We start from the raw sequence: 26,180 nt of genomic DNA, 5'->3' as shown, positions 1-26,180 counted from the left end.
TCGTTGGGGGAGGGGCGAGGGGGCTCTCTCGCTAGGTGCGGGTGGTTGGCTGACCGCAGCCCCAGGCATACAGAGGCGGCGAGGAGGGCTCCACTCCGCGGCGTGCTGCAGCCAGGGTGGGCTTGTAGATGCTGGCAGCGGGCAGGGAGCCCCCCTGTGTGAGCGACGCCACCCTAGGAGCCAGAGGGAGGGACCTGCCTGCTGGATGCTTCCTGGGTGCTGCTCCAACAGGTAAGCCCAGCTGGGACTCACTTGGCCCCCTGGTAGGTCCCTCTGGGCCAAGCAGGTGTGAAACCTCACCTGGCGGCCAAAGGGGGGGACCTGCAGAGAAGGGAGTGGGGTGGGCTCATGGAGGCGAGGCCAGCACCAAGCCACTTGCCTTTCTCCCTGCCTGCACTGCAACAGATTTGGGTTTATCTTAATATTAAGGGGCGAATTCACATGCAAAATTCTCATTGAATTCAATAGGTGCTCCATGCATATAATGACGCCTGGAGATGGCCCATAATTTACACACTGACAGAAGCAGAGCTTTGGCTTTTTTACACTGCTGAAGAATAAAGTTTATCTAATATTTGTGCATATCTCAGACACTTGAATGTGTGCCCATGTCTGTTGCAGTAGATGACACTCTAGATAGGTTGTAATCTCTGCTCCTTTGTTTTCTTTTAGTTTGTCAACTATAACACTTTATTGTGCTCACACATGGAAAAAATATAGTAAATTTGATTTACAGCCTTATTAATGCTCCCTGTTGGACTTTGGTAAACTGTCCTGGGTATTTTTATGACCTTCATTACTGTGGTATCTGTGCACCTCACAATCATAGAACTGGAAGGGACCCCCAGAGGTCATATAGTCCAGTTGCCTGAACTCAAGGCAGGACTAAGTATTATCTAGACCATCTGTGACAGGTGTTTGTCCAACCTGCTCTTAAAAATCCCCAGTGATGGAGATTCCACAACAGCCGTAGGCAATTTATTCCAGTGCTTAACCACTCTGACAGGAAGTTTTTCCTAACGTCTAACCTAAACCGCCCTGGCTGCAATTTAGCCCATTGCTTCTTGTCCTCTCCTCAGAGGTTAAGAAGAACAATTCTTCTCCCTCCTCCTTGTAACAATGTTTTATGTACTTGAAAACTGTTAACATGTCCCCTCTCAGTCTTCTCTTCTCCAGACTAAACAAACCCATTTTTTTTCAATCTTCCCTCATAGGTCATGTTTTCTAGACCTTGAATCATTTTTTTGCTCTTCTCTGGACTTTCTCCACAATCTTTAACATATTTATCCTCACAAGTCCCTCAGAGGCAGAGAAGTACTAATATCCCCATTTTACAGATAGCCTCTCTGTGCATCAGTTCCCTAAGGCCCAGATCCTCAAGCTATTTGGGCACTTAACTCCCATTAAAATCAATGGTAGTTAGGTGCTTATTTACCTTTGAGGATCTGAACTGTAAGTGGCTTACCCAAGGTCTGTGATGGAGCAGGGAAGCTGGGTCTCCCAAGTCCTATGCTAGCACCTTAACCACTGCACCCTCATCTCTCTTTTATGTTTCATCCTAATCTGTGACTCTCCATACTTTCATTGGCTGTCATTAATGTAATATTCTTCTAAACAAGATTGTAGTAGAGCAGTGCACTAAAGTAACTGCCACCTCTTTTTTTAACACACACTCTCCACTAATGATTTCTATAGGCGCCATGTCACTCTTCTCATCGAATTAAATGTTGCTCAGATTGATGAAAGGGCAACAGATATGTTAATTTACAATACGTGGCTATGAAGGGCTAGATTATGCCTTTATATCTCAGTCCTGAGTAGATACATAGAGCTGAAACACCCCTATGGGAGCTCAGCAAGGGATTTCCCCATGAGGAGACACAATCCATCCATGAACTTCCAGATAAGCGTGCTACTCCTAGTCCTGTGCTTAGCCTGCTCTAGTCCTCCTTCTTCTCTTTCTTTGAGGAGATTTATCTTCCTGGGGTGTGCACAGAGGAATCAGTCTCTGTGGTCCCTCAAATGCAGTGACTATGGCTGGCCATTTGGCAGGGCTTCATTGGGGAAAGGTTTTGTGCCTCCACCAGCATCAGCACCAGCACAAGGGCAAGTTGCAATCTGGTCTTAAGCAAAGCTGTTAATTGGACAAACTTGTGTTCAGTTACTGGTAATAGTTGAAGGCCTGATCCTGCAAATGCACATGTGAGGAACTTTACTCCTGTGAGTAGTCCCACTGAAAGTCGGTGGACCCACTCATGCACGATACTAAGCACTCTGCCCCTAGGCTTTAGTCACTATAATGTCCTAAGTGGGCCATAAGCCTGAGCCTTCCGGAAAGTCACTCTAGGCCTTAGTGGCAAAAGGACTAGCTAGTCTGTTTTTAGAACTAGAGGTCACCAAATTAATAGGCAGCGGGTTTAAAACAAACAAAAGGAAGTTGTTCTTCACACAGTCAATCTGTGGAACTCTTTGCCATGGGATGTTGTGAAGATGAAGACTAAAGAAAGGAAAGAATAGAATAAGGACAGTGCACTTCAGAAAAAGCAGACATCAACAAACTCAGGCCATGGCTACACTGGCGCTTTACAGCGCTGCAACTTTCGCGCTCAAGGGTGTGAAAAAAACACCCCCCTGAGCGCTGCAAGATACAGCGCTGTAAAGCCTCAGTGTAAACAGTGCCGCAGCCCTGGGAGCGCGGCTCCCAGCGCTGCAAGCTACACCCGTAGAGGATGTGGAGTACGTGCAGCGCTGGGAGAGCTCTCTCCCAGCGCTGGCGCTGCGACCACACTCGAAACTCCACGGCAGCGCTTTGAAGTGCAAGTGTAGCCATTCCCTCAGAATGTGTAGGGAAGAAAATGGGGTGGGAGGAAATCTTAAGAGAAGTAGGAGTTCAGGAGAGCTGAGGGTTTCTCAAGGAGACAGTATTAAAGGCACAAAGGCAAACTATCCTGATGCACACAGCGCACAGTCAACCTGTGGAACTCTTTGCCAGAGGATGTTGTAAAGGCCAAGACTATAACAGGGTTCAGAAAAGAACTAGATAAATTCCTGGAGGATAGGTCCATCAATGGCTATTAGCCAGGATGGTGTCCCTAGACTGTTTGCCAGAAGCTGGGAATGGGCAACAGGGGATGGATCACTTGATGATTACCTGTTCTGTTCATTCCCTCTGAAGCACCTGGGATTGGCCACTGTTGGAAGAAAGGATACTGGGGCTACATGGCCCTTTGGTCTGACCCAGTATGGTCATTCTTATGTTCTTTTCTCTGGCATAGTCCTGGCCTACATTTAAAATTTAGTTCAACTTAGATCTCATAGAAGTGTGAATTTTTCACACCACATAGCACTGTAATTAAGCCAACCTAGACCCTGGTGTACAGACGGCTAGGTCGACAGAAGAATTCTTGCAGTAACCTAGCTGCCACCACACTGGGAGGAGGTTTACTAGAGTGATGGAAAGCCGCCTTCCATTGATGTAGAAAGTGTCTACACTATGGTGCTGCAGCAGGACACACTGATTCCAGACCTCTGTGTTGTAGTTTGCTTCAGCTGTTAGTGGCTGAAGCTGGGGCTGAAGGCAGGACTGGGGGCCTCCCCTCTGTGACTGTGGCTGGAGCCAGAGCTAGAACCGGGACCCTTCACTCCCCTGCCCTACAATTGCATGTGACTTTGCAACCAGAATCCTGCACCTCTATCCTGCAGCTTCAGCTGGGGGCTGGAGCTGGAGCCCTGTGCCCCTGGCCCTGTGGCTTCTACTGGGGGCTGGAGCTGGGGCCATGAGTCTTTGCCCTGTGGCTTGTGGTGCGGGCTGCAGCAGGGGCCGAACAATCCCTCTTGCAGCTTCCTAGGGCTCCCTCTCATGGCTCTGTGCCCCCATGGCTGTTGTGTCCTCTCCCCCGCATCCCCCCATGTTCGCCCAATGTGTCCTGATATTTCACTCTTGCGATCTGGTCACCCTACTGTTAGTCTTTGTCTTCTGGCAACACCCTGACCCATTATGAGAGCTGTGTTACTTCAGAAGCCCAACCCACGGCTGAATCTCCAGCTCAGGCTGCAGTGGACGGGGCCTGTGGCTAAATCCAGATCACAGACCTGGGGTTTAAAAGACCCTTGGAAAGTGGATTCAGTTCTGATGTTCCATGGTTGCTCCCAGAACTGGAACAGAGCAAAAGTGGCCCACAGCTCAGGATGGCCGGTGGTGCTAATAACCCTTAGCTCTTCTCTTAGCTTCTCCTCAGTAAATCGCACAATTAGGGGGGGCCTGACACGTGACTTTTGAATACTTGCGGTGGGCCATACTGTCCCAGTTCAAGAGGGGTCTCTGAACAGGAATAGCAGGGGGCTGCAGGTCAGGAGTGAGGGCATCTGCAGAGCCGTGAGCGGGGAGAACCCAGGACTGGAATAGCTGCAAGTCAGGAGTGAGGAGCATGGGTAGAGCAGGTGGGACAAACCAGCGCTGACATAGCAGGGGCTGCAATCAGCAGTGAAGCGCACGGGTGGAGCTGGGCGTGGGTGGGAGGCCAGGGCTGGCATAGCAGGGGGCTGCGGAGAGGAGTGACGGGCACTGACAGAGCTGGGAGTGGGTGAGAGCCCAGGGCTGGGGTAGCAGGGAGGCTTGCCTGCACATTCCACCCCAGGGCAGCTGTGCCACGGTACCATTGTAGTGAAGATGCTTCTGTCTGCGTGGTTAAGACCCATCCGTGAGAGGCGGTAGCTATACTCCCGTCGACATAGCACTGTCTACACCAGGGGCTAGGTCGGTCTAACTGCATCACTCGGGGGGCAGGATGTGTGGATTTTTCACACTCCTGAAGGACGTAGTTATCCCAGTATAAGGCTGTAGTGTAGACCTAGCCTAATGAACCATCCTGCACAAGTGAAAGGCAGTGATCTGTATAGCCAGCCCCACCTGTGGAGCGGTCCCACTGAGGAGCAAGGAGGTGGATTTTACCCCTGTATATGACATCAGAGCCCGAGACTGGCATGCTGCAGCCTGCTCTGGGGTGCACATTTTAAAAAGACGGTGGGCAGCTTGGAGACAGTGCAGGGAGGAGCCACAGAACTGATCCAAGAACTGGAGCAAAGGCCAGCTGGGGAGAGGCCTAGAGCTCAGCCTACTTAGCACCTCTGGAAGGAGAAGGGACTTAATTTCAGTGTCTGTGTCTTTTCCAGGGGAGAACAATCCTGGGTGCCAAGGAGCTTTTCAATGCAGTAGGCAAGACAGAGCAAGAACCACTGGCTGGAAGTTAGAGCCAGACCAGATCAGATTGGAAATAAGGCACCGATTTTGCAGTGGGAGGGTGATTGCTGCCCCCCGGCGAGGGGTGGATTCGCCATCTCTGGGGGTTTCAGAGCCAGCCTTTATGGAAGAGGCTTTAGCCAAAGGCAGGTAATTGGCTAAGTGCAGGGAGACCTGGGGAAGTTCTCTGGCCTGTCAAACAGGACGTGGGCGTGGATGATTTGATGGTTCTGTCTGGCCTTACACTCACTCTCTCCTGTCTCTTCGCTGCCAGTTGTTGCATTTTTAACATCCCAAATCCAGATTAGCTGCGGGCAGGGAAGGAAGAAGGCAGATTATCTGGTTCCATTCCCGGCAATTGAGTTAATTCGGTTTCAGGTCCGGATTTGGAAGGACTCATTCAAGGGCGCTGGCTAAAGAGGCTTCTCCTAAGTGGCACATGGCTGTGTCACATGGAGAGCTTTTGGTTTGGCTGTGGGGAAAGTTTAATGGCTTGTCAGAGTTTGAGGGCAGTGTGGTCTAAGAGTCAGGACTCCTGGGTTCTCCTCTTGCCTGTGGCAGGGGAGTGAGGTCTAGTTGTTTGAGCTGGGAATGAAGACTGTGGGAGGGGAGCATTCTCTAGTGCAGCGATTCTCAAACTGTGGGGCAGGTCTCTCAAGGGAGGCATGAGGATGTGTCATGGGAGGCATGTGCTTTTTAAGAGCACTGGCTGTCTGCCTCCAGTGGCAGGGGCTCATGCAGCAGGGCTGTGCACTCCTGGGAGGCGGGAATAAAGGGGAAAGCCAGAGCCCCACCACTAGACTCGGGCTCTCCATCCCCCTGTCCCAATCTCTGTCTGGGGAGGTGGTGGGGCTCCAGCTGTCAGCCCCAGGGTGGCAGCAGAAGTGCAGAAGTAAGGGTGACATTGGGGTGCTAAGTCTGCTGTGAAAAGTGATATTGATGAATATCATTTTTTCACATCACTGTTCTTATTTCTGTGCAGTCGCTGCTCTAGGTTCTGACTTCAGAGCGCGGCTGGGTGGGTGGTATATGTACTTGAGGGGTACCATGACACCCCTAGCAAATAATGTACAGTGCCAAGCACAGTGGGTCCCTGGGCCATGATTCAGGGTCCTAGATAGGATTATAAGCCTGGATAATGGAACTGCTGAAGGGTCCAACTAGTAGGATGGGATCTTTCCTGTACAGGGCTAAATGGCTACAAACATAAAATAGCAGCAGGAAAGTTAAGGGCAACAAGCAGGAGGGGAGCGATCAGATGCAGTGGTGTCATAACTTTAGTCCCAGATTTGGACCTTAGCGTCCAATATATGGGGGTTAGCATGAAAACCTCCAAGTTTAGTTACCAGCTTGGACCTGGTACTTGCTGCCACCACCCAAAAAATTAGAGTGTTTTGGGGCACTCTGGTCCCCCTGAAAAACCTTCCCTGGGGACCCCAAGACCCAAATCCCTTGAGTCTCACAACAAAGGGAAATAATCCTTTTTCCCTTCCCCCCTCCGGGTGCTCCTGGAGAGATACACAGACACAAGCTCTGTGAATCCAAACAGAGTGACTCCCCCTCTCTGTTCCCAGTCCTGGAAACAAAAGCACTTTCCTCTTCACCCAGAGGGAATGCAAAATCAGGCTAGCAAATCCAACACACACAAATCTCCCCCTGATTTCTTCCTCCCACCAATTCCCTGGAGTAAAGAAAAACTCCAACAGGTCTTAAAAGAAAGCTTTATATAAAAAGAAAGAAAAATACATACAAATGGTCTCTCTGTATTAAAGTGACAAAATACAGGGTTAATTGCTTAAAAGAAATATGAATAAACAGCCTTATTCAAAAAGAATACAAATCAAAGCACTCCAGCACTTATATTCATGCAAATACCAAAGAAAAGAAACCATATAACTTACTATCTGATCTCTTTGTCCTTACACTTAGAAACAGAAGATTAGAAAGCAGAAACTACTTCCCCAAAGCTCAGAGAAAGCAGGCAGACAGAAAAAAAGACCTCAGACACAAAATTCCCTCCACCCAAAGTTGAAAAATTCCGGTTTCCTGATTGGTCCTCTGGTCAGGTGCTTCAGGTGAAAGAGACATTAACCCTTAGCTATCTGTTTATGACACGCCCCCCAAATTGCAGACAGTGGGGAAGCTCACTGGCGGCGATTTCCTTCTAGAACTTTAAAATAAACAGATTACTACAGCACATGCACCTTTACATATACTACTAAGTATATAACTAACAGACTTCTACATTTTAAGAACACTTTTTAACTACTGAATTCTGGGAAACTCTCACGGGAGAGTGCATCAGCAACTTTGTTAGAAGCTCCTGTGATGTGTTGAATTTCAAAATCAAAATCTTGGAGAGCTAAACTCCAACGAAGAAGTTTCTTGTTGTTCCCCTTGGCAGTATGAAGCCACTTTAGTGCAGCATGGTCAGTTTGTAGTTGGAACCGCCGTCCCCAAACATATGGACGTAGCTTTTCCAGGGCGTACACAATGGCATAGCATTCCTTTTCACTGACTGACCAGTGACTTTCCCTCTCAGACAGTTTCTTGCTGAGAAACACGACAGGATGGAAGTTGTGATCTGTTGCTTCCTGCATGAGCACTGCTCCTATACCACGCTCAGATGCATCCGTGGTTACTAGGAATGGTTTGTCAAAATCCGGGGCCCTGAGCACAGGGTCAGACATGAGCGTTGCCTTAAGTTGGGTAAAGGCCTTTTGACACTCATCAGTCCACTTAACTGCATTTGGCTGGGTCTTTTTGGTTAGGTCGGTCAGTGGGGCAGCGATTTGGCTGTAGTGTGGTACAAATCGCCTATAGTATCCGGCCAAGCCTAAGAAGGATTGGACCTGTTTCTTTGACCTTGGGACAGGCCACTTTTGGATAGCATCCACCTTGGCCTGTAGGGGGTTTATGGTTCCTCGACCCACCTGGTGCCCCAGGTAAGTCACTCTGTTTTGGCCTATTTAACACTTTTTGGCCTTAACAGTTAGTCCGGCCTGCCTGATGCGCTCAAAGACCTTTTCCAGGTGTAGTAGGTGTTCGGGCCAGGAGTCTGAAAAAATGGCCACATCATCGAGGTAGGCAACTGCAAATTCTCCCAGTCCAGCTAGTAGACCATCTACCAGCCTCTGGAAGGTGGCGGGTGCATTTCGAAGGCCGAAAGGAAGGACATTGAATTCATACACCCCCGCATGGGTGACGAATGCTGACCTCTCCTTGGCAGGTTCATCTAGCGGTACTTGCCAGTACCCCTTGGTTAAGTCTATTGTAGAGATGAACTGGGCACGTCCCAACTTCTCCAATAGCTCATCGGTACGTGGCATTGGATAGTTGTCCGGACGAGTTACCGCATTTAGCTTACGGTAGTCCACGCAAAAGCGTATTTCCCCATCTGGTTTGGGTACCAGAACCACTGGAGATGCCCATGCACTGGTAGATGAGCGGATTATACCCATCTGTAGCATGTTCTGGATCTCCCGTTCTATAGCAGCTTGGGCATGAGGAGACACCCGGTAGGGTGGGGTTCTGATTGGGTGAGCATTACCTGTATCAATGGAGTGGTATGCCCGTTCAGTCCGTCCTGGGGTGGCTGAGAACAATGGGGCGAAGCTAGTGCACAGCTCCTTGATTTGTCGCCGCTGCAGATGTTCCAGGGTGGTTGAGAGGTTCACCTCTTCCATGCCACCTTCTTTTTTTCCGTCGTAGTAGACACCGTCAGGCCACTCAGCATCATCTCCCTGGACTGTAAACTGACAAACCTGTAAGTCTCTGGAATAGAAAGGCTTGAGAGAATTAACATGGTAAACTCTAGGTTTTAGTGAGGAATTGGGAAATGCTATGAGGTAATTCACAGTTCCCAGGCGCTCTTGGACCGTGAATGGCCCTTCCCATGATGCTTCCATCTTATGGGCCTGTTGCGCCTTCAAGACCATAACCTGGTCTCCTACCTTGAAGGAACGTTCTCTGGCATGTCTGTCATACCAGGCCTTTTGCTCTTCCTGAGCATCCTTTAGGTTCTCTCTAGCAAGGGCTAAAGAGTGTCGGAGGGTGCTTTGTAGGTTGCTTACAAAGTCCAGAATGTTAGTTCCTGGAGAAGGCGTAAACCCCTCCCATTGCTGCTTCACCAACTGTAATGGCCCCTTAACCTTGTGACCATACACAAGTTCAAATGGTGAAAATCCTAAACTGGGATGTGGTACAGCCCTGTAGGCAAACAGCAACTGCTGCAACACTAGGTCCCAATTATTGGAGAATTCGTTGATGAATTTTCGTATCATGGCCTCCAAAGTTCCATTGAACCTTTCCACCAGGCCATTGGTTTAATGGTGGTACGGGGTGGCAACCAAGTGATTCACCTCATGAGTTTCCCACAGTTTTTCCATGGTCCCTGCCAGGAAATTAGACCCTGAATCTGTAAGGATGTCGGAGGGCCAACCTACCCTGGCAAAGATGTCTGTTAGGGCCAGGCACACAGTGTTAGCCCTGGTGTTGCCTAGAGCTACTGCTTCCGGCCATCGGGTAGCAAAGTCCACTAAAGTCAGTACGTACTGCTTTCCTCTGGGCGTCTTTTTTGGGAAAGGGCCCAGAATATCCACAGCTACTCGCTGAAATGGGACCTCAATTATGGGGAGTGGCTGGAGAGGGGCCTTGACCCGGTCTTGAGGCTTTCCCACTCTTTGGCATACCTCACAAGACCGGACATACTTGGCAACATCCTTGCCCATCCCCTCCCAGTGGAAGGACTTCCCCAACCGGTCCTTGGTTCTGTTCACCCCAGCATGGCCACTGGGATGATCATAGGCTAAGCTTAAGGGCTTCCCCCGGTACTTAGTTGGAACCACCAACTGTTTTTGCGGCTGCCATTCTTCCCGGTGTCCACCAGAAAGAACTTCCTTGTATAAAAGTCCTTGATCTATAACAAACCGGGATCGATTAGAAGAGCTGAGAGGCGGTGGGGTGCTCCGTGCCGCTGCCCAAGCTTTCTGAAGGCTGTCATCTGCTTCCTGCTCAGTCTGGAACTGTTCCCTTGAGGCTGGGGTCACCAGTTCTTCCTCAGACTGTGGACTTGGGCTTGGTCCCTCTGGAAGCAATGTAGGTGATGGGGTTGTTTCCGGTGCTGGTGAACCGCTCTCCGCTGGTGCACCTGAGGTTATTTCAGGCTCTGGCTGAGCCTTTTGGGTATGGCTGTCTGTTGTTTCTGCCAGTTTTGGCTCGCTGGCGCCCTCTGGCTTTGAGTTTGAAGATGTGGTTGCACTTGCTGGTGCTGGTTGTTGTTCCAGTTCCGGGCCTGGGACTGGAGGTGCTGTGGCTGTTTCAGTGGTTGGCATGGAATCTGGATCCACTACCTCTGTCTGGGTCTCTGGTAACACAGACGGGGCCTCTGTGGACGGCTCAGGAACAGGAATGGGTCTGGAAGCTTGCCTGGTTTGGCTACGTGTAACCATTCCCACTCTCTTGGCCCGCTTCACCTGGTTGGCCAAGTCTTCTCCCAGTAGCATGGGGATAGGATAATTGTCATAGACTGCAAAAGTCCACATTCCTGACCAGCCTTTGTACTGGACAGGCAGTTGAGCTGTAGGCAAGTATACAGCTTGTGACATGAAGGGGTAAATTGTAACTTTGGCCTTTGGGTTGATGAATTTGGGGTCAACGAAGGATTGGTGGATAGCTGACACTTGTGCCCCCGTGTCTCTCCACGCAGTAACCTTCTTTCCGCCCACTCTCAAATTTTCCCTTCGCTCCAAGGGTATTTGAGAGGCATCTGGGCCTGGGGATCTTGGGTGTGATGGTGGTGTAATGAATTGCACTCGCATGGTGTTCTTTGGACAGTTGGCCTTGATATGTCCCAGTTCATTACACTTAAAGCATCTTCCATCTGATGGGTCACTGGTCCTCTGGTCAGGTGCTTCAGGTGAAAGAGACATTAACCCTTAGCTATCTGTTTATGACAAGTGGGCTGATCCAGGTGGCAGCAGCTGCAGGGAAGGAGGCTCTTGTCTTGTGCCCGCTGTGAAGGGAGTAGAAAGACACGAGGGTGTCTTTGACCCAGCTTCTGAACTCCGAGGGGGCCCTAGCAGTGCCTGGAGAGGCTGCTCGCTGTGAGCTGAGGCGGAGGAGACCAGCGCTTCTGTAGAGTCTCATGCCTTGGGAATGCTCTAGCTGTGGTTGGAGGCAGGGCAGCTCAGTTGGTGAATGCAGTTCAGCCTGCCTGGGATCTGGTCAATGCATTGGCCCCAGCGGCTTTGGAAAGGAGTCTAATTTGGCCTTGACGTTAGTTAGAATTTGGGGAGGGGGTTTCACCAGAGAGAACAGCATTTAGGGGCTGCAGGTAACACCACTATCAGATGGTGTGTGACCACTGCTCACCGTGAGCCCTATGGGGCCAGCCAGAATCCGTTGCTTTGTAGGAGCAAAACAAACAGATTTATTATGGTAACACCCAGGAGCCCCAGTCATGGACCACGGCCCCATTTGCAAGGTGTTGTACATTATTCATTAGGTGTATTATGGTAGTACCCAGGAACACCGGTCATGGGCCAGGACCCCATTGTGCTGGGTGCCGTACATTATTTATTAGGTGTATTATGGTAGCAACGAGGAGTGCCAGTCATGGGTCAGGGTACCATTGTGCTGGGCACAACAAAAAGATGGTACTTGCCCCGAAGAGCTGATGATCTTATTGCTTAGCTTGGCTGTGTAAGGGGCCCAGGAGACAGGCCTGGCAGTTCCCTGAGCGGGGCATGCCTTGGAGGGGTTCTATGTGCAGAACTCAGGATTCAAAGTCTTTGTCATATTGTCGTCCCCCACGCACAGTAGTGGGTCCCTGGATCCCCTCCATTCAAGAGGTGCTGGACAGGATTGGTTCTCTTGCTGCACGAGGCCCGATCCTTAGTTCAGCTGCGCTCGTGTCCGGCCTGGCAGAAAGGAAGGGGGCTCAGAGCCATGACCCATCTAGCCCGCCACCCCACCACGATCACTGACTGGGGGCTTTGCTAGGAGCATATCGCTAGCTGACCTGAAAGCAGCCTCTGAGCCACTTCCCCAAGGGGTCCTTCCACCAGCCAGTGGGTCCTGGCTCAGGGCACAGCCATCTTGTCTGAGCCCCACCACTAATCCCCGTCTCTTTCCCTCGCAGAGATCCTCAGCGTTGTCTTTCGCAGCATGAAGAAGGAAAGAGAATGGAAGGTAAGGCGGCCGGGCCTGCTGCCCTGGTATCCCCCTGGGGATATGCTGTATCCATATATTGTGCTCCTCCCTCTCCAGCCTCTTGGGATTCATTAGGAACCTGAGATTTTCCAGGCTGGATCAGATCCCTGCTCTGTGTAGCCCATCATCCATCCCCAGCTAGGCTTGGGTATGTCTGCCTTCCCGCTGTGCTGGATCAGATCCAGCTTGTCCAGCCAGCCCCATATCTGCCCCCACACACACCGGATCAGACCACTGGGTTCAGCAAGCCAGCCTGGGTGGGAGGAGGAGCAGGAGAGCACCAAGCATGGGGGCAGTATGCACCATTGGGCAGAAGGGTTATTGAGCCCCCGGCATGGACTGGGCTGGGGTGTGTGGAGCAGTGGGCTAGGCCGGTGCGGCAGAGGGAGCAGAGAGGACTAGCTTTCCCAGTGGCCGGATCTGGTGCAGCGGGATGCTGGGTTGCACAGAGCAATGGGTTCTTTCGGCATGGCAGGAAGGCGGCGGAGATGTTGGGCTGATGGCCTACAGGGGTTTCCTAGGGGAACACGAAGACTCCCCTTGTTCCATTTCTCCGTGCCCTGCTCCTGGTTCTGTCTGAGGGCTGGGGAGCGGGTATGTGGTGGATCAGAGCAGGGCACTGGGAGCTAGGACTCCTGGGTTCTGTCCCTGCCTCTTGCACTCACTCTGTCATCTGGGTGAAGAGGCTGATCTCCTCCAGTCTAGGAGGATGGAACCATTCCGAATGGCCGGGTGTCCCAGGTTTGTCTCCATCTCCTACATCTTGTACCAGCCACTCTACTCGGAGCCGCTCTCCTTGTCGCTCCTCACACAGTCCTTAACACGGTCAGCTCAGCCAAGTGCAGGCTTGGTAAGGGCCCTGCCACTCTGCTGTGGAAGGGCTGGGCCGGGAGCCGTCGGTTCTGCCGTTAGCAGTCGCTCTGCTCCCTTGGCTGTGCCGTGGATGATGATGGTGGGCGGCTGGGCTCAGGGCAGTGAGTAGCTCCCCTCTCGCTACCCCAGGTGCTGATCATGGACCACCCCAGCACGCGCACCCTCTCGTCATGCTGCAAGATGTCTGACATCGTGGATGAAGGCATCACGCGTGAGTGGCCCCTCCCTCCCATATGCTCCTCCCCTCCAGGGCTCCCTTCTCCCTTGGACACACCTCACAGTCGGGGAGTTGACTTGTCTATATTCACGTTTGCATCTAGTTTCCCCCCTTTGCAGCCCTGTAGATGCCCTCCTTGCTATTGGTACCTTCTCAGCCAGGTCTAGTTCCCTTAGCCCCGTGCTTTCAGCCTCTAGAGCCTCTTCAGCGCTTTTCTCAGACTCCCGTTAACTCCTCGCTGCTTCTCCCCCACGCTGCAGGCAGGGTCCTGGCTGGGGAGGGGGAATGCTGGCTCCCTGCTCCAGGGTGGAGGAGCCCTGGGGTTGAGGGGCACAGAGCTGAACCAGGATTCTAGCGGGGTGCCCCCAGCACAGTACAGAGGGACGTTCCCTCCCTGCTCCGTACTGTCACAGGCCACGGCCCCATATCAAACCAGCTGCTGCATTGTAGCCTGTGGAACCCCCCAGCCTGTTGCCAGCGAACATCCCTGTTCCCCTTGGCTTTCCCTTCCCCCCATCCGCATGGAGAGCGGCTGGGGCGGGTGGCTAGGACAGACTGACCCACACCCAGTGTCTGCTCTCTCCTAGTTGTGGAAGATATTAAGTGCCTGGAGCCAAACCCCAGCCTGGAGGCCATCTACCTGCTTAGCCTTGTGGAGAAGGCAGGACCTCGGGCCTGGGGCAGATGGCTGGGGGGAGCAGGGGAGACCCTGGGGTAGCTCCTAGTGCTGCCTGAAGGTGGCGCTGTCCGAGGGCATGCACAGCATGACGTCAGGATGGGAAAGGGGCCAGTAGGGGCTCCCCAAGAGGCTGCTTCCCTGGAGCTGGGCTTCGTGTTCTTTGCCACGTGAAGCACAGACTGTCCCCCAGACCTCTCCGCGGTGCAGTCCCATGGGGGTTGGATGGGAAGGTGCAGCAAGCGGAGAGAGGAGACCTCAGCTGAGACTGAAAGCAAAGGAGAATCACTGAGGCAGGGGCTGTGGGGGAGGAGGCTTCTGCGTCTGCAGCAGGGAGGCGAGTGGAGGGAGACCAGGGGCAGGGGGCGCTGGCAGAGCAGGGTGAAGCCCAGAACCCGCAGGGGCTGCTCGTGGAGGGAGCGCTGTAGGAGAGGACCGTGATCTGGGGCTTGGGACAGGGCAGCCAGGTTCTCACCTGTCACAGTGGCCGGTTGCAGAGTCCAATCAGCTTCCAAACACCCTGCCTGGCTAGCTGGTGTGACGAAGCTGCAGGTGCCCAGTGTGGCGCCGGGGGAGAGAGCAGGATCTGAAGGCGGCTGCCTGGGATTGCTGCTTGGCTGGCTGTTCCCTGGGCACTGCTCAGAGCCCACTTAGTTCAGCAGCAAGGCCAATGCCAGGTCCCGTCTGTGGCCGAGCACGGGCACTTGTGTGCCAGCGAGAGACGTGACTGGGCCCTGAGACTGTCCTGGGCACATGGGCACATGCCCTGCTCCAGGTGGAGAGGGAGCCCAGAGCCAGAGGGGTGAAAACCAGCCCACCTCCTGACGGCATCATGCTGGGCCCTGAGTCGCGAGGGGCTGGGCATGGGCTGGGCTCTTCGGGCAGCAGGGAGGGAGCTCGGCCGGTGCTGACAACTCCCCTCCCCACTTTGCAGTCGGTGCAGGCTCTGATCAGTGACTTCCAGGGCACCCCCACCTTCAACTACAAGGTGGCTCACGTCTTCTTCATCAGCCGTGAGTATCAGGGGGCAGCGGATCCCCCAGCTGGGAGCCTGGCCAGCGACACACTGGGGTTGGGGTAGGGTTTCTATCTGCCAGCAGACCAGTGCCCCAGCAGAGCAGACCGAACGACCCCACCTATCCCTTCCCCCCTTCTGCCCCACAGGCCTGCCTCCAGCCAACACGGCTCACAACATGTGCCCAGAAAGGCGGCCTCTGGCTACCATTCCCAGCATGCATTGCTCCATCAGTCCCAACTGGGGTGGGGAGATGGGACACCACCAGAATACCCAGTGTGTCAGGGTCACCTCTGCTTCTCCCCATTACAGCGGCAGGGGGATCCCAAGTCCCCGTTCCTCCTTGTGCATCATTTGGAGTTATACAGTCTGGTTACTTCCCCCTGTGGAGAGGCTGAGGGCAGGGTGTGAGACAGGGGCTACATAGGAGAGATTGTGCCCCCCTCCTTGCTGCTGATGCTGCAGAAGGCGAGAACCCGGCGTTACTCTGGTTTGGTGGGGCTGGACTCATGGTTGACTCCTGTGTGGCCCCGCTGGCTTGCCCAGGTTCCCCACAGGTGTGCAGCACTACGCCCCTGCTGTACCCGTCCTGACCCTGTCTTTGGGGGCTGCCGCTGTGCTGGGGCTCCTAAGCCCTGTACCTGTCACCCCCAGTGGCCTTTGCCTTGCAGCCTGTCCTGAACCTCTGTTCAAGGAGCTGAGGAAGTCACGGATCACCAAGGCCATCAAAACACTCAAGGAGATCAACATGGTCTTCCTGCCGTACGGGAGCCAGGTGAGGGGTGGCTGGGCTTTGGAGGAGCCGAGCCACAGGGTGGACGATGACGTACGACACCCCACTCTTAGTGTTCAACGTGGCTTGGGGGGAACCTTTCCCTTCTAGGGCCCTAGATTTGATGCCAGCACAGGGAAGCAGGGACTAGCCTGCTGCTCACACCCTGTGAGACGTGGAATTGCTGGCTTAGATGTATACGGGAGGAGCACGTGAGAAGTAGAAGGAAGAAGGAGTGATTTTGAACCTGCTCGGAGATCCTGGTGGGAGAGGGGTGGGGGGTCTAGACCCCCTTGGAGATCTTGAGGAGTTGGCAGAACAATAGCATTCCCTGTGTGAGGACTATGGGCCCTAGCCCTTCTCTAACACTGGCTGTGGGCAGATCTCAAAGTGCTCTACAAAAGCCAGTGTCCTTATCCCCTCTGTACAGATGGGGAAACCAAGGCACTGCCTGGGGAAGTGTGTGCCCAGCACAATCTCTCTGTTTATAAACAGTGCACTTTGGTCACAGAACTAAGCTTCACACACAGAGCCTCTTCCACACCTGGACCCTCCTGTCTGTGTGCGCTCCTACATCCATCCCCATGGTATCGGAACCTCACTAATGAATTCAGCCTCCCAGTGGAGGCAGGGTGGCCTGTGTTACAGATGGAAAACTCAGGCATGCAGGGAGTCTGTCAGAGCAGGACTAGAACCCAGATCTCCTAAGCCTTAGCCATAGCTCGTGCCATCCCCATCCCATTCCCAGTAGAGGGGAGCTGCAAATCCACCCTGCCCTGGATTCTCATACGAGATACCCAGTGGTTCTTCTTCGAGTGATTGCTCATATCCATTCCAGTTAGGTGTGTGAGCCGCGCGTGCACATTCGTCGGAAAACTTTTACCCTAGCAACTCAGTGTGCCGGCAGGTCGCCCCCTAGAGTGGCGCCGTCATGGTGCTCGATATATACTCCTGCCGGCCCACCCGCTCCTCAGTTCCTTCTTACCGCCCGTGTCGGTCGTTGGAACAGTGGAGCGCGGCTTAGGTGACCTCCACTTCCCTAGCTACTTGTAGTTCTCGTGTATAGTTATGCAGTTATAATCCTTTTATATATATATTTGTATAGTCATACGTTTTTTCTTTGCTAACATAGTTAGTTTAGTAATAGTTAGCGGGGTTCAGGAAGTAGCCCCTTCCCTGCACCCGGTGCCGGAGCCCATGCATGGCTCACCGGGTTTTAAAATGGGCTCGGCCTGCCAGAAGCCGATGCCGAAGGGAGATCCACACGACTCCTGTTTGAAGTGCCTCAGGGAATCACACTTGACAACTAAGTGCCCCATTTGCAAGGCTTTTAAGCCGAGAACAAAAAGGAGCGGGACTTTCACTTACCCCTCCACCTTTGGCACCGAGCGATGATCAAGCAGCTGGCAGAAGCGCCTCCTCGGCACCGGACCCCGCCGGTACTGCCAAGGCCTTTCGGCACCGGCCTTCGCCGGCACCAAAGTCGACTCGGCACCGCTCCCTTCCTCTGAGGTCGAGAAAGCCTACAATTCCTGCTGGTGCCTGACGGCTCCCCGGCACGTGCCGTGGTTGAGCCCCCTGCTCCTGCTGCTTCCGTGCCACCTGCATCACAGCCAGAGAGCTCGTCTAAGTCGGATTGCCCGGCACCGACACCTGAAGAGGCACCGATGACATCGGCACCGTCGATTCCAGTCCCCCAGGGCCATTGAATCCAGTGCCTGACAGCTCCCCGGCACGCGCCGTGGTAGAGCTTACTGCTCCCGCTGCTTCTGTGCCAACTGCACCGCAGCCAAAGAGCTCGTCTAAGTCGGATCGCCCGGCACCGACACCTGCTGAGGCACCGACGACGTCAGCACCGTCGATCCCGGTCCCGCAAGGGCCGTCGAATCCGGTGCCTGATGGCTCCCCGGCACGCGCCGTGGTTGAGCTCACTGCTCCTGTTGCTTCCGTGCCGACTGCACCGCAGCCAGAGAGCTCGTCTAAGTCGGATCGTCCAGCACCGACACCTACCGAAGCTCTGACGACCTCGGTACCGTCGATCCCGGTCCCACGAGGGCCGTCGAATCCGGTGCCTGACAGCTCCCCAGTATGCACTGTGGTTGAGCCTGCTGTTCCCTCCACATTACCAATGGCGAGGGATCTCATTGCCATGACAGAGTCGATGCTGCCTGACCCCGGCACCGCCGGTGCGGGTAATACAGTCTCTTCATATGACCTTCCTCTGCCAGCACAGCAGAGCGGCACCATTCATGATCACGGTCCCGCAGACGCTCCAGGTCCCATCGGCACACCCGACATCACTTGCAGTCCCGGTGCTGTTTTCCTCATCGGTACTGGTCGCACTCACCGCACCGGTCGGTATCCCGTTCGCCGACCCGCTACTATCGGCACCGTTCCGACTCCCGGCACCGCGACAGGTACCGTGACTCCCATAGCCTCTCCCCGAGCCTCGAGATCTCGGTCGACCTCCCGGCACCGTTCTGGTTGCAGGTCTGGATCTCGTTCCAGGTACCGGTACGCCTCCCGGTGCCGATCCCCGGAGCCGAGTTGGGCAAGGTCCTATAGAGTCAGAAACTCTGCCCATGCCTTTTTTTTTTAGTACCTCCACAACCTGAGGTGGAGGAGGTCCCAGAGGTAGAGGACCCGGTATGGGGCCCTCTAAGGGGTACGACTACTCGTCTGTCCGCTCTCCTCTCTGCTCACTAGTCTTTCAGTCGGTTAAGGAGAGGTATTGGCATGGCCAGCGGGCGCCAGCCCCGAAACCAAAGGAGGCTTGGCGAATGAACCTACTTGACTGCCAGGTGTACTCTGCAGAGGCCCTGCAGCTCTGGGTAGCAAAGCAACAAGCCTTGCTTAGCTGCTATAATTATAGCACCTGAGTGAAGGTAGTTTAGTTTATGGAGTTTCTCCCTAAAACTCCCGCCAAGAGTTCGCTGCCGTCTTGGAGGACGGGGGAAAAAGGTACCCAGAGCGTCCCTCCAGGCCTCTTTGGACGCAGCAGACTCAGCAGCCAGAACTCTGGCCTTTGGTGTCGCCATGAGGTGCATCTCATGGCTTCAGGTTTCAAACCTCCGGCCGGAGCTGCAGTAGGCCATTCAGGATTTACCCTTTGTTGGTAAAGGCCTCTTCGCGGCAAAGACAGCCCCAGGCCGCGAAGCCTATGGACAATAGGGTCCTAATGCGCTCTCTCAGCATGCATATGCCAGCGACCAAACGCAGGCCTTTCTGTCCCCAGCCGCCATACTCTGTGCCTAGCCAGAGACAGGACTTTGGCAAACGGCGAGGCCAAGGTGGTCGCAGACGAACGTCAGGACCCCTAAAGAGCCAAGGTCAAGGTCCCTCGCAATTACCACTGGGACCAAAGACGAACCTTCCAAGGTGCGCCTGAGGGCGGTGTACTAGTCACAGGCCGGGATCCCAATCCCGCTTTCTCCTGGCGTGGCCCCAGTTAATTTCAGATCGCTGGGTCCTGCGCACGGTGGAGCATAGGTACCACCTCTAATTTGTTTCAGCCCTGTCCCCCTTCAGGGACCCCTCTCACGAGCAATTCCTCGTACAAGAGGTGCAGACGCCGACTGACGAAAGGGGCAAGGGGGTCTACTCCTGTTATGCCCTAGTCCTCCACTCGAACGGAGGTCTCAGACTTTCCTAGTCCTGCGCGGACTCAACCAGTTTAGGATAAGGTTGAAGTTCCGCATGGTATCCCTGGGAACCATTATTCCATCCTTGCCTCCTGGGGGCTACTATGCCGCCCTCGATATGAAGGACGCGTACTTTCGCAACGCCATCTTCCCTCCACACAGGAGATACCTCCGCTTTCTAGCCAACCGTCAGTACTTCTGATTTACGGCCATAGTCGCCGCCTACCTTTGGTGATGTCAGATATGCATTTTTCCGTATCTGGACGATCCACTTATCCGAGGAGACTCCGAGACACAAACCACTCAGCACGTGGGCATCGTCACGGTCTTATTCACAGGTCTAGGCCTGATGATTACTATAGAGCAATCCACTCTGGTTCCCACGCAGAGGTTGGACTTACTAGGGGCTATCCTGGTCTCCAACCTAGCCGGAACCTACTTATCACAACTGCGGTTTTAGGCGATGGCAACAATCATCCGAGGTCCGCAGACTTTCCCAACGACCTCGGCTCGCACTTGTCTCAGTCTCCTGGGTCCATGGCTGCCCGCAAGTTTGTAACCAAACACGCCAAGCTCCGCCTCCGTCCTCTCCAAGTCCGGCTCACCTCAGCGTACCACCCGGACAGGGAGCCAATGGTCATGGTAGTCACCGTTCCCTCGAGCACCTTAGGCTCCCTAGAGTGGTGGCTAACTCCCTCCCTGGTGTGGGCAGGGATGCGGTTCCATCCGCCCCAGCCCTCACTGCCTCTGACGACGGACGCGTCATCTCTCTGCTCGAGTGCTCATGGTCACCTCCGAGCTTAAGGCCTTTGGTCTTCTCGGGAGCTGGCATTCCACATCAATGCCCCAAAAATGAGAGTAGTCCGCCTGGCGTGCCAGGGGTTCCAGCGGCAGCTGCGAGGCCGTTGTATCTCGGTGTTTACCGCCAACACAATGGCCATGTGCTTCATAAATAACCAGGGAGGGACATGGTCCTCCCCCCTTTTGTCAGGAGGTCATCCATTTCTGGGACTTTTGCATGGCCCACTCGATGGAGCTGGTGACGTCCTTTCTCCCAGGCGTTCGGAACGCCTTGGCGCTTTGACTCAGCAGGTCTTTACTGTCTTATGAGTGGTCACTCTGCCCCATGTGAGGCGTTCTGCTTTCCAGAAGTGGAGATTTTTCCTCACATAGACCTGTTCGCTTACTGCGAGAGCAGAAAATGCCAGATGTTCTGCTCCTTCCAAGGTCTCTCCTCGGGATCGATCTTGGACGCATTCCTGATGCCGTGGAAAGGCCAACTCCTTTATGCCTTCCCACTGTTCCCACTGGTTCATTAGGTCCTACTCAAACTCCGCAGGGGCAGCGCGCGCATCATCATGATCACTCCAGCGTGGTCCAGGCAGCACTGATATACCACGTTGCTCGGCCTGTCAATAACCGACCCAATTACCCTGCCAGCCCACCCAGACCTCATCACTCAGGGCCACTACAGGCTTCGTCACCTGGACCTGCAGCCTCTTCGCCTCACGGTGTGGCTGCTGCGTAACTGAGCCGGGGTGACAGGAAGCCTTCCACCTGGTCGACGTACCGGGCCGAGTGGAAGCGCTTCTTCTACAGGTGCAATACACTCGATCTTGCTCCTACCGAGGTCTCGATCCCCTCTATTTGGCCTGCCTCTGGCCTTCAGCGGCAGGGCCTGGCGGTATCATCGCTGAGGGTACACTCGGCAGCCATCTCTACCTTCCAGCCAGGCTAAGGTGGACGTTCTGTGTTCTCACACTCTATGGGTTCGAGGTCCCTCAAGGGCTTGGAGCGCTTGCACCCTCGGGTGCGCCGCCCAGCCCCAACCTGGGACCTCAACCTAGTTTTAACCAGACTTATGTCTTCCCCATTCGAGCCGTTCGTGACCGGCCCTCTGCTATACCTGTCTTGGACGACAACTTTCCTCGTAGCTGTTAAATCGGCCAGACAAGTCTCCAAGCTCAGAGCTCTTACGGTGGTTCCGCCGTACACTAGGTTTCACAAAGACAAGGTGCAGTTATGACCGCACCCGGCTTTCCTCCCTAAGGTGGTTTCGGCCTTTCATGTTACCCACAGCTCAACGCAATGGGCGCAACAATTGCATTCTCTGGACATCTGTAGAGTGCTCGCATTTATATTGCGCTGACAGAACCATTTCGTAAGGTGGCCCAGCTCTGTCACGGTAGCAGACCAAAGGGAAGGCTTGCTTGTTTTCCTCTCAGAGGATCTCATCTTGGGTGATGGCGTACATCCGCACTTGTTATGATTTGGCTCATATTTCCCCAAGCCACATCACCGTGCATTCTACCAGGGCTCAGGCTTCATCTGCCACCTTGCTGGCTCGTGTTCCTACCCACGAGATCTGTCGCGCAGCTCCATTGGTCCTCAGTCCATACCTTTGCTTCGCAGTATGCCCTGGTTCAACAGTCAAGAGATGCTGTAGCCTCTGGCTCAGCCGTTTTCATTCTGCACATTTCACTCCGACCCCACCGCCTATGTAAGGCTTGGGATTCACCTAACTGGAATGGATATGAGCAATCACTCGAAGAAGAAAAGACGGTTACTCACCTTTGTAACTGTTGTTCTTCGAGATGTGTTGCTCATATCCATTCCACACCCGCCCTCCTTCCCCACTGTCGGAGTAGCCGGCAAGAAGGAACTGAGGAGCGGATGGGCTGGCAGGAGTATATATCGAGCACCATGACGGCGCCACTCTAGGGGGCGACCTGCCGGCCCACTGAGTTGCTAGGGTAAAAGTTTTCTGACGAATGTGCACGCGCGGCGCACACACCTAACTGGAATGGATATGAGCAACACATCTCGAAGAACAAACAGTTACAAAGGTGAGTAACCGTCTTTTCCTGTCTCCCTAGGAGAAGCAAAGTGATGTAAAATCCAAGGCCTGCCCAGATCTCTCTGTCCTGTTGCTTCTGCTCTTGCTTCCAGCCTTTGCCAAGCTGCTGGGAGACTGTGCACCTGTGACCAATTGGAAATGTTTGTAATATCTTTTATGAAGCTGATGCATGCCTCAGTTTCCCTTATATGTTGCATGGCTTCTCAGGCAGGGGGCTGGTGTGGAAGGACTCTCAAGGAAGGGAATTAAACCCAGATCAGCCTGGGGGCCAGAAAGACCATGCCGACTCCAACGGCTCCTGGCTGGATGCTCCCAGCAGGGAATCGGAGCAAGGGCCCCCAGCTCGAGAAGCACAGAGTTGGGAAGGTTTGAGCTGGAGGATAAAGTGAGGGAACCTGGGAGCTCTCGCCTGAGAACTGACCAAGGTCAGATGGAGGCCTGGTCTACACAAGGCAATTGGGTCAGTGTAACTGCGTCGCTCGGGGATATGAGAAAGGCGGCATCACAAGTGATGCAGCTGCAGTGGTTTACATGTAGACGCAGTGATGAACTGGTGCCGGTTTGTGGGAACCAGTTCTAAAAGGGCTTCTAAATTTAATAACTGGTAAGTTTAAGTGACCCAGGAGCATAGCTGGGGGAGAACAGGGGGAACGGCCGTCCCCCATCATCACATTATCCAAAAGTGGCACCTTAGGCGCCAATCCCGTGAGTGCTCCAGCTCCCCACCCCCAGCCCCACCTCACCTCCGCTCCGCCCCACTTCTTCCCCTCTCTCCCCCCGCTTCTCGTGAATCAGCTGTTCATGCGGAAAGCCTGAGAGGGCTGAGAAGCAAGCAACGACTTGGTGCTCAGGCCCAGAGAGATGGAGATGGAGCGTAGGTGAGCTGGGGCAGGGGAGTCGCCCGCGCTGCAGCAGGTAACTAGGGGGGGGAGGGCGTGCAGGGGAACCACTCCCTGCCACAGCTCACCTCTGTACCACCTCCCCCCCCCGTGAGCTTGGCCTGACCCAGTGGTCCAGTCGAGCGGCATGGCTGTAGTGCAGCCAGCCACCTCCAGGCAGCACAGTAAGGGGGCAGGGAGTGGAGGGAGGTTGGATAGAGGGCAGGTGAGTTTGGGGGGGTGGTCTGGGGTGGATGTGGATCAGGGCAGTCAGAGGGTGGGGAACAGGGGTTTGAATGAGGGCAAGGGTCCTGGGGGAGCAGTCAGGGGATAGAGAAGTGGAGTGGGTGGGACAGGGATCCCGGTGGAGGGTGGCTAGGAATGCGGGGGATGGATGGGGCAGGAGTCCCAGTGGGTGAGGGCAGGCCATGACCCCCTTGTGAGATGAGGAGGGAACTGGTTGTTAAGATTTTGGCAGCTCATCAGTGTGTAGACAGACCCTGAGTGAGAGACCCGGAGCCTGAAAACAGGTTTCGCTGCAGCTCGGCCGGGATCTGGGCTGACCAGAACAGCCTCTTGCTTTAACCTTCAGTGGGCTGGGCTGCTGGGGCTGGGGTCCAGGTGCCTAAGAAACACGACTGTTCTAATGACACTGGGGGAGTGGCCCTGTCACACGACACTGGGGGAGTGGCCCTGTAACACGACACTGGGGGAGTGGCCCTGTCACACATCTGTATCAGGGTCTGTCTCAGCTGTTCTCGCTGGGCAGGGCTCCCGGGGTGAAGCCCAGCGGTTCAGTTTCAGGAGGTGGGGAGGCCATGTGGCCTGTCCTGCAGGAAGAGAGATACCTGTTGGGGTTTGGCACAGCAAAGGGCTTCCTCCCAGACACTTCCCCAGCTGGGGTCCTGGCACCGACCCTGTGGATCCATGAGCGTCTTTCCCATCCACCGAGGCAGTGTGGGCTAGTGGGTAGAGCTCTGGACAGGGCCAGGAGACGAGGATTCTTGGGCAAGTCACCTTGCCTATTTGTGCCCCCTTTGGGATCTCTGGCTGCCGTGACACAGACGCGCTGTAAGTCTGTAACACCCTGGGCCCAGACGCTCCACCACTGCTTTGGGGGACGCAAACCCCACTGATACCAGCAGCAGGCACACAGCTGCCCCAGCAGCAAGGGGACCTGGGAGTCAGGGCAGCGGGAGCTGCTGCCACTTGGAGCTCTGATGGTCCAGGGGGGCAGGCACCTCTCAGGGAATCCAGGACAGTGAGGGGATGGGGCTCTCTCCTAGGAGCTCCTGAAGCTATTGGGGGCTGAAGACACATCCCTGAGACGGGGAAGTGTGGGGCCCAATCTGCCCTGTGTCTCTGGGGGCAAAGGGGGATATTAACCCTGCTCTCCCCACCATTCCCCTGTCCTTCCCCTGAGGGGTAGCAGGAGTCATCCTGTCCCCTTCTCTCCCTGGTTCAGGGACCAACGATGACTGAGAGGACAAGCAGGAGGAGGAGGAGGAATGGGTGGATGTGGCTACAGAGGAGGCTGCTGTCAACATCATCCAAAAGTAGCTCCAGTGCAGAGAAAAGGTACAAACCTTCCCTAACTGGGCTGGGACCGAGACTGTCTTCCCCTTCCCAGCACCCGACTCCCTGCAGAGGGTCTTGCCCTGATGAACCACCACCCCTAATGGGGACCTTTCTCCTGCATGCTCTGGGACCCCCAAGATGGGGGTGTTTGTCTCCTCCCCCCACAGGCACTGTCCCAGATCCTGACTCTGCTTGTGTAGGAGTCGTGGGTGATTTGGACAGTGGGCAGGTTCCCGCTATCCTCCAGGGAGGCCTGAGCCCTGCAGCTGATGTGGATGGGGCAGGGAGGTCCCGGGCTAACAGGCTCTCTCCCCCCTAATCCCTCTCCTGGTGGGTGCAGGAAGAGGCCCAGCAGCTCATGTTCCTTCACGCCATCCACCCCACATATCTCGCTGCACAGCAGAAAAGGCAGGACACACTGGAGCCGCACTGCTGCCCTATGAAATGAACTGGTTGACTCTGCCCCAGTTCTCTCGTCTGTAATCAGGAGGCTAAAATGAATGAGGGATGATCTTATGATTACAACATGGCCAGGGCTGGCTCCAGCTTTTCTGTTGTCCCAATCTGCAAAAAAAGAAAAAGAAAAAAGAGCAGCAGCACTTCAGGAGTAACTTATTGCTAATATGGGGAAGTCTCTGGGAGAAGAGGCCGTTCTGGTCAGCTGTCTGTCATGGGAGCGCAGGGCTGGTCTCCTATTGCCACCTGCTGTGCCAGGAGGGCAGTGCATGAGATCAGGCAAGGAGTGAGGGCTGGGCCAGCGCACCGATGTGGGTCTGAGATGCTGCGTCCAGCCCCTTCCTCCAGTTCACCAGGGCCTGGGAAACCTTCCTGACCCTGAGAGCACAGTCCCTCTTCCCCCATCCTGCCCCATACTGGCCCATACTGGCTCGGTGGGGAGGGCCCTGCTCTGTGGCCCTTCCTGTAACCCTGCTCAGGTACTGGCACTGCTCAGGCACTCAGCCATTATGGGAGGATGCCTCCCCGACCCCCACCCTGGAAAGGGGACCCCAGGCTGCTCCCCCAGGGACTGTCAATCATTCAGTGAGGAACCATCCCAGTCCCTCCCCGCAATGGGGCCTGGCATGGCCACCAGGTCCGAGGTCCCTGCTGCTGGGCCCTTGCTGACCTGTCCTCCACCCTCCCAAGACATCACTGAGGACAAACTGGACAAGAAGTTGTGGCCCTTTGTGTTGGAGCCGGTCCCTGCCACCAGTTCCCAGGC

The 26,180-nt window shown here is 54.6% G+C and overlaps 1 protein-coding gene across 1 annotated transcript; it reads left to right on the top strand.

Moving 5' to 3' along the window:
* The first annotated feature begins 55 nt into the window (after positions 1-55).
* Positions 56-26,180, top strand: LOC127035729 (syntaxin-binding protein 2-like). The gene is made up of 6 exons (XM_050926015.1): positions 56-231; positions 12,381-12,430; positions 13,454-13,535; positions 15,904-16,007; positions 24,846-24,958; positions 26,105-26,180. The coding sequence occupies exons 1-6, from the start codon at positions 129-131 to the stop codon at positions 26,112-26,114; spliced, it is 462 nt and encodes a 153-aa protein (XP_050781972.1). The 5' UTR covers positions 56-128; the 3' UTR covers positions 26,115-26,180.

This window comes from Gopherus flavomarginatus, chromosome 16, assembly GCF_025201925.1.
Source record: "Gopherus flavomarginatus isolate rGopFla2 chromosome 16, rGopFla2.mat.asm, whole genome shotgun sequence".
Classification (NCBI taxonomy): domain Eukaryota; kingdom Metazoa; phylum Chordata; order Testudines; family Testudinidae; genus Gopherus; species Gopherus flavomarginatus.
This window is presented reverse-complemented; position numbering and strand designations above follow the sequence as displayed.

Bases quoted from the DNA above. Each gene is read 5' to 3' on its own strand.
- LOC127035729 (XM_050926015.1), top strand. From the start codon at position 129: ATGCTGGCAGCGGGCAGGGAGCCCCCCTGTGTGAGCGACGCCACCCTA. The intron at 13,536-15,903 runs GTGAGTGGCCCC...TTTGCCTTGCAG, and splicing joins CGTGGATGAAGGCATCACGC to CCTGTCCTGAACCTCTGTTC. The intron at 16,008-24,845 runs GTGAGGGGTGGC...TCCCTGGTTCAG, and splicing joins TCCTGCCGTACGGGAGCCAG to GGACCAACGATGACTGAGAG.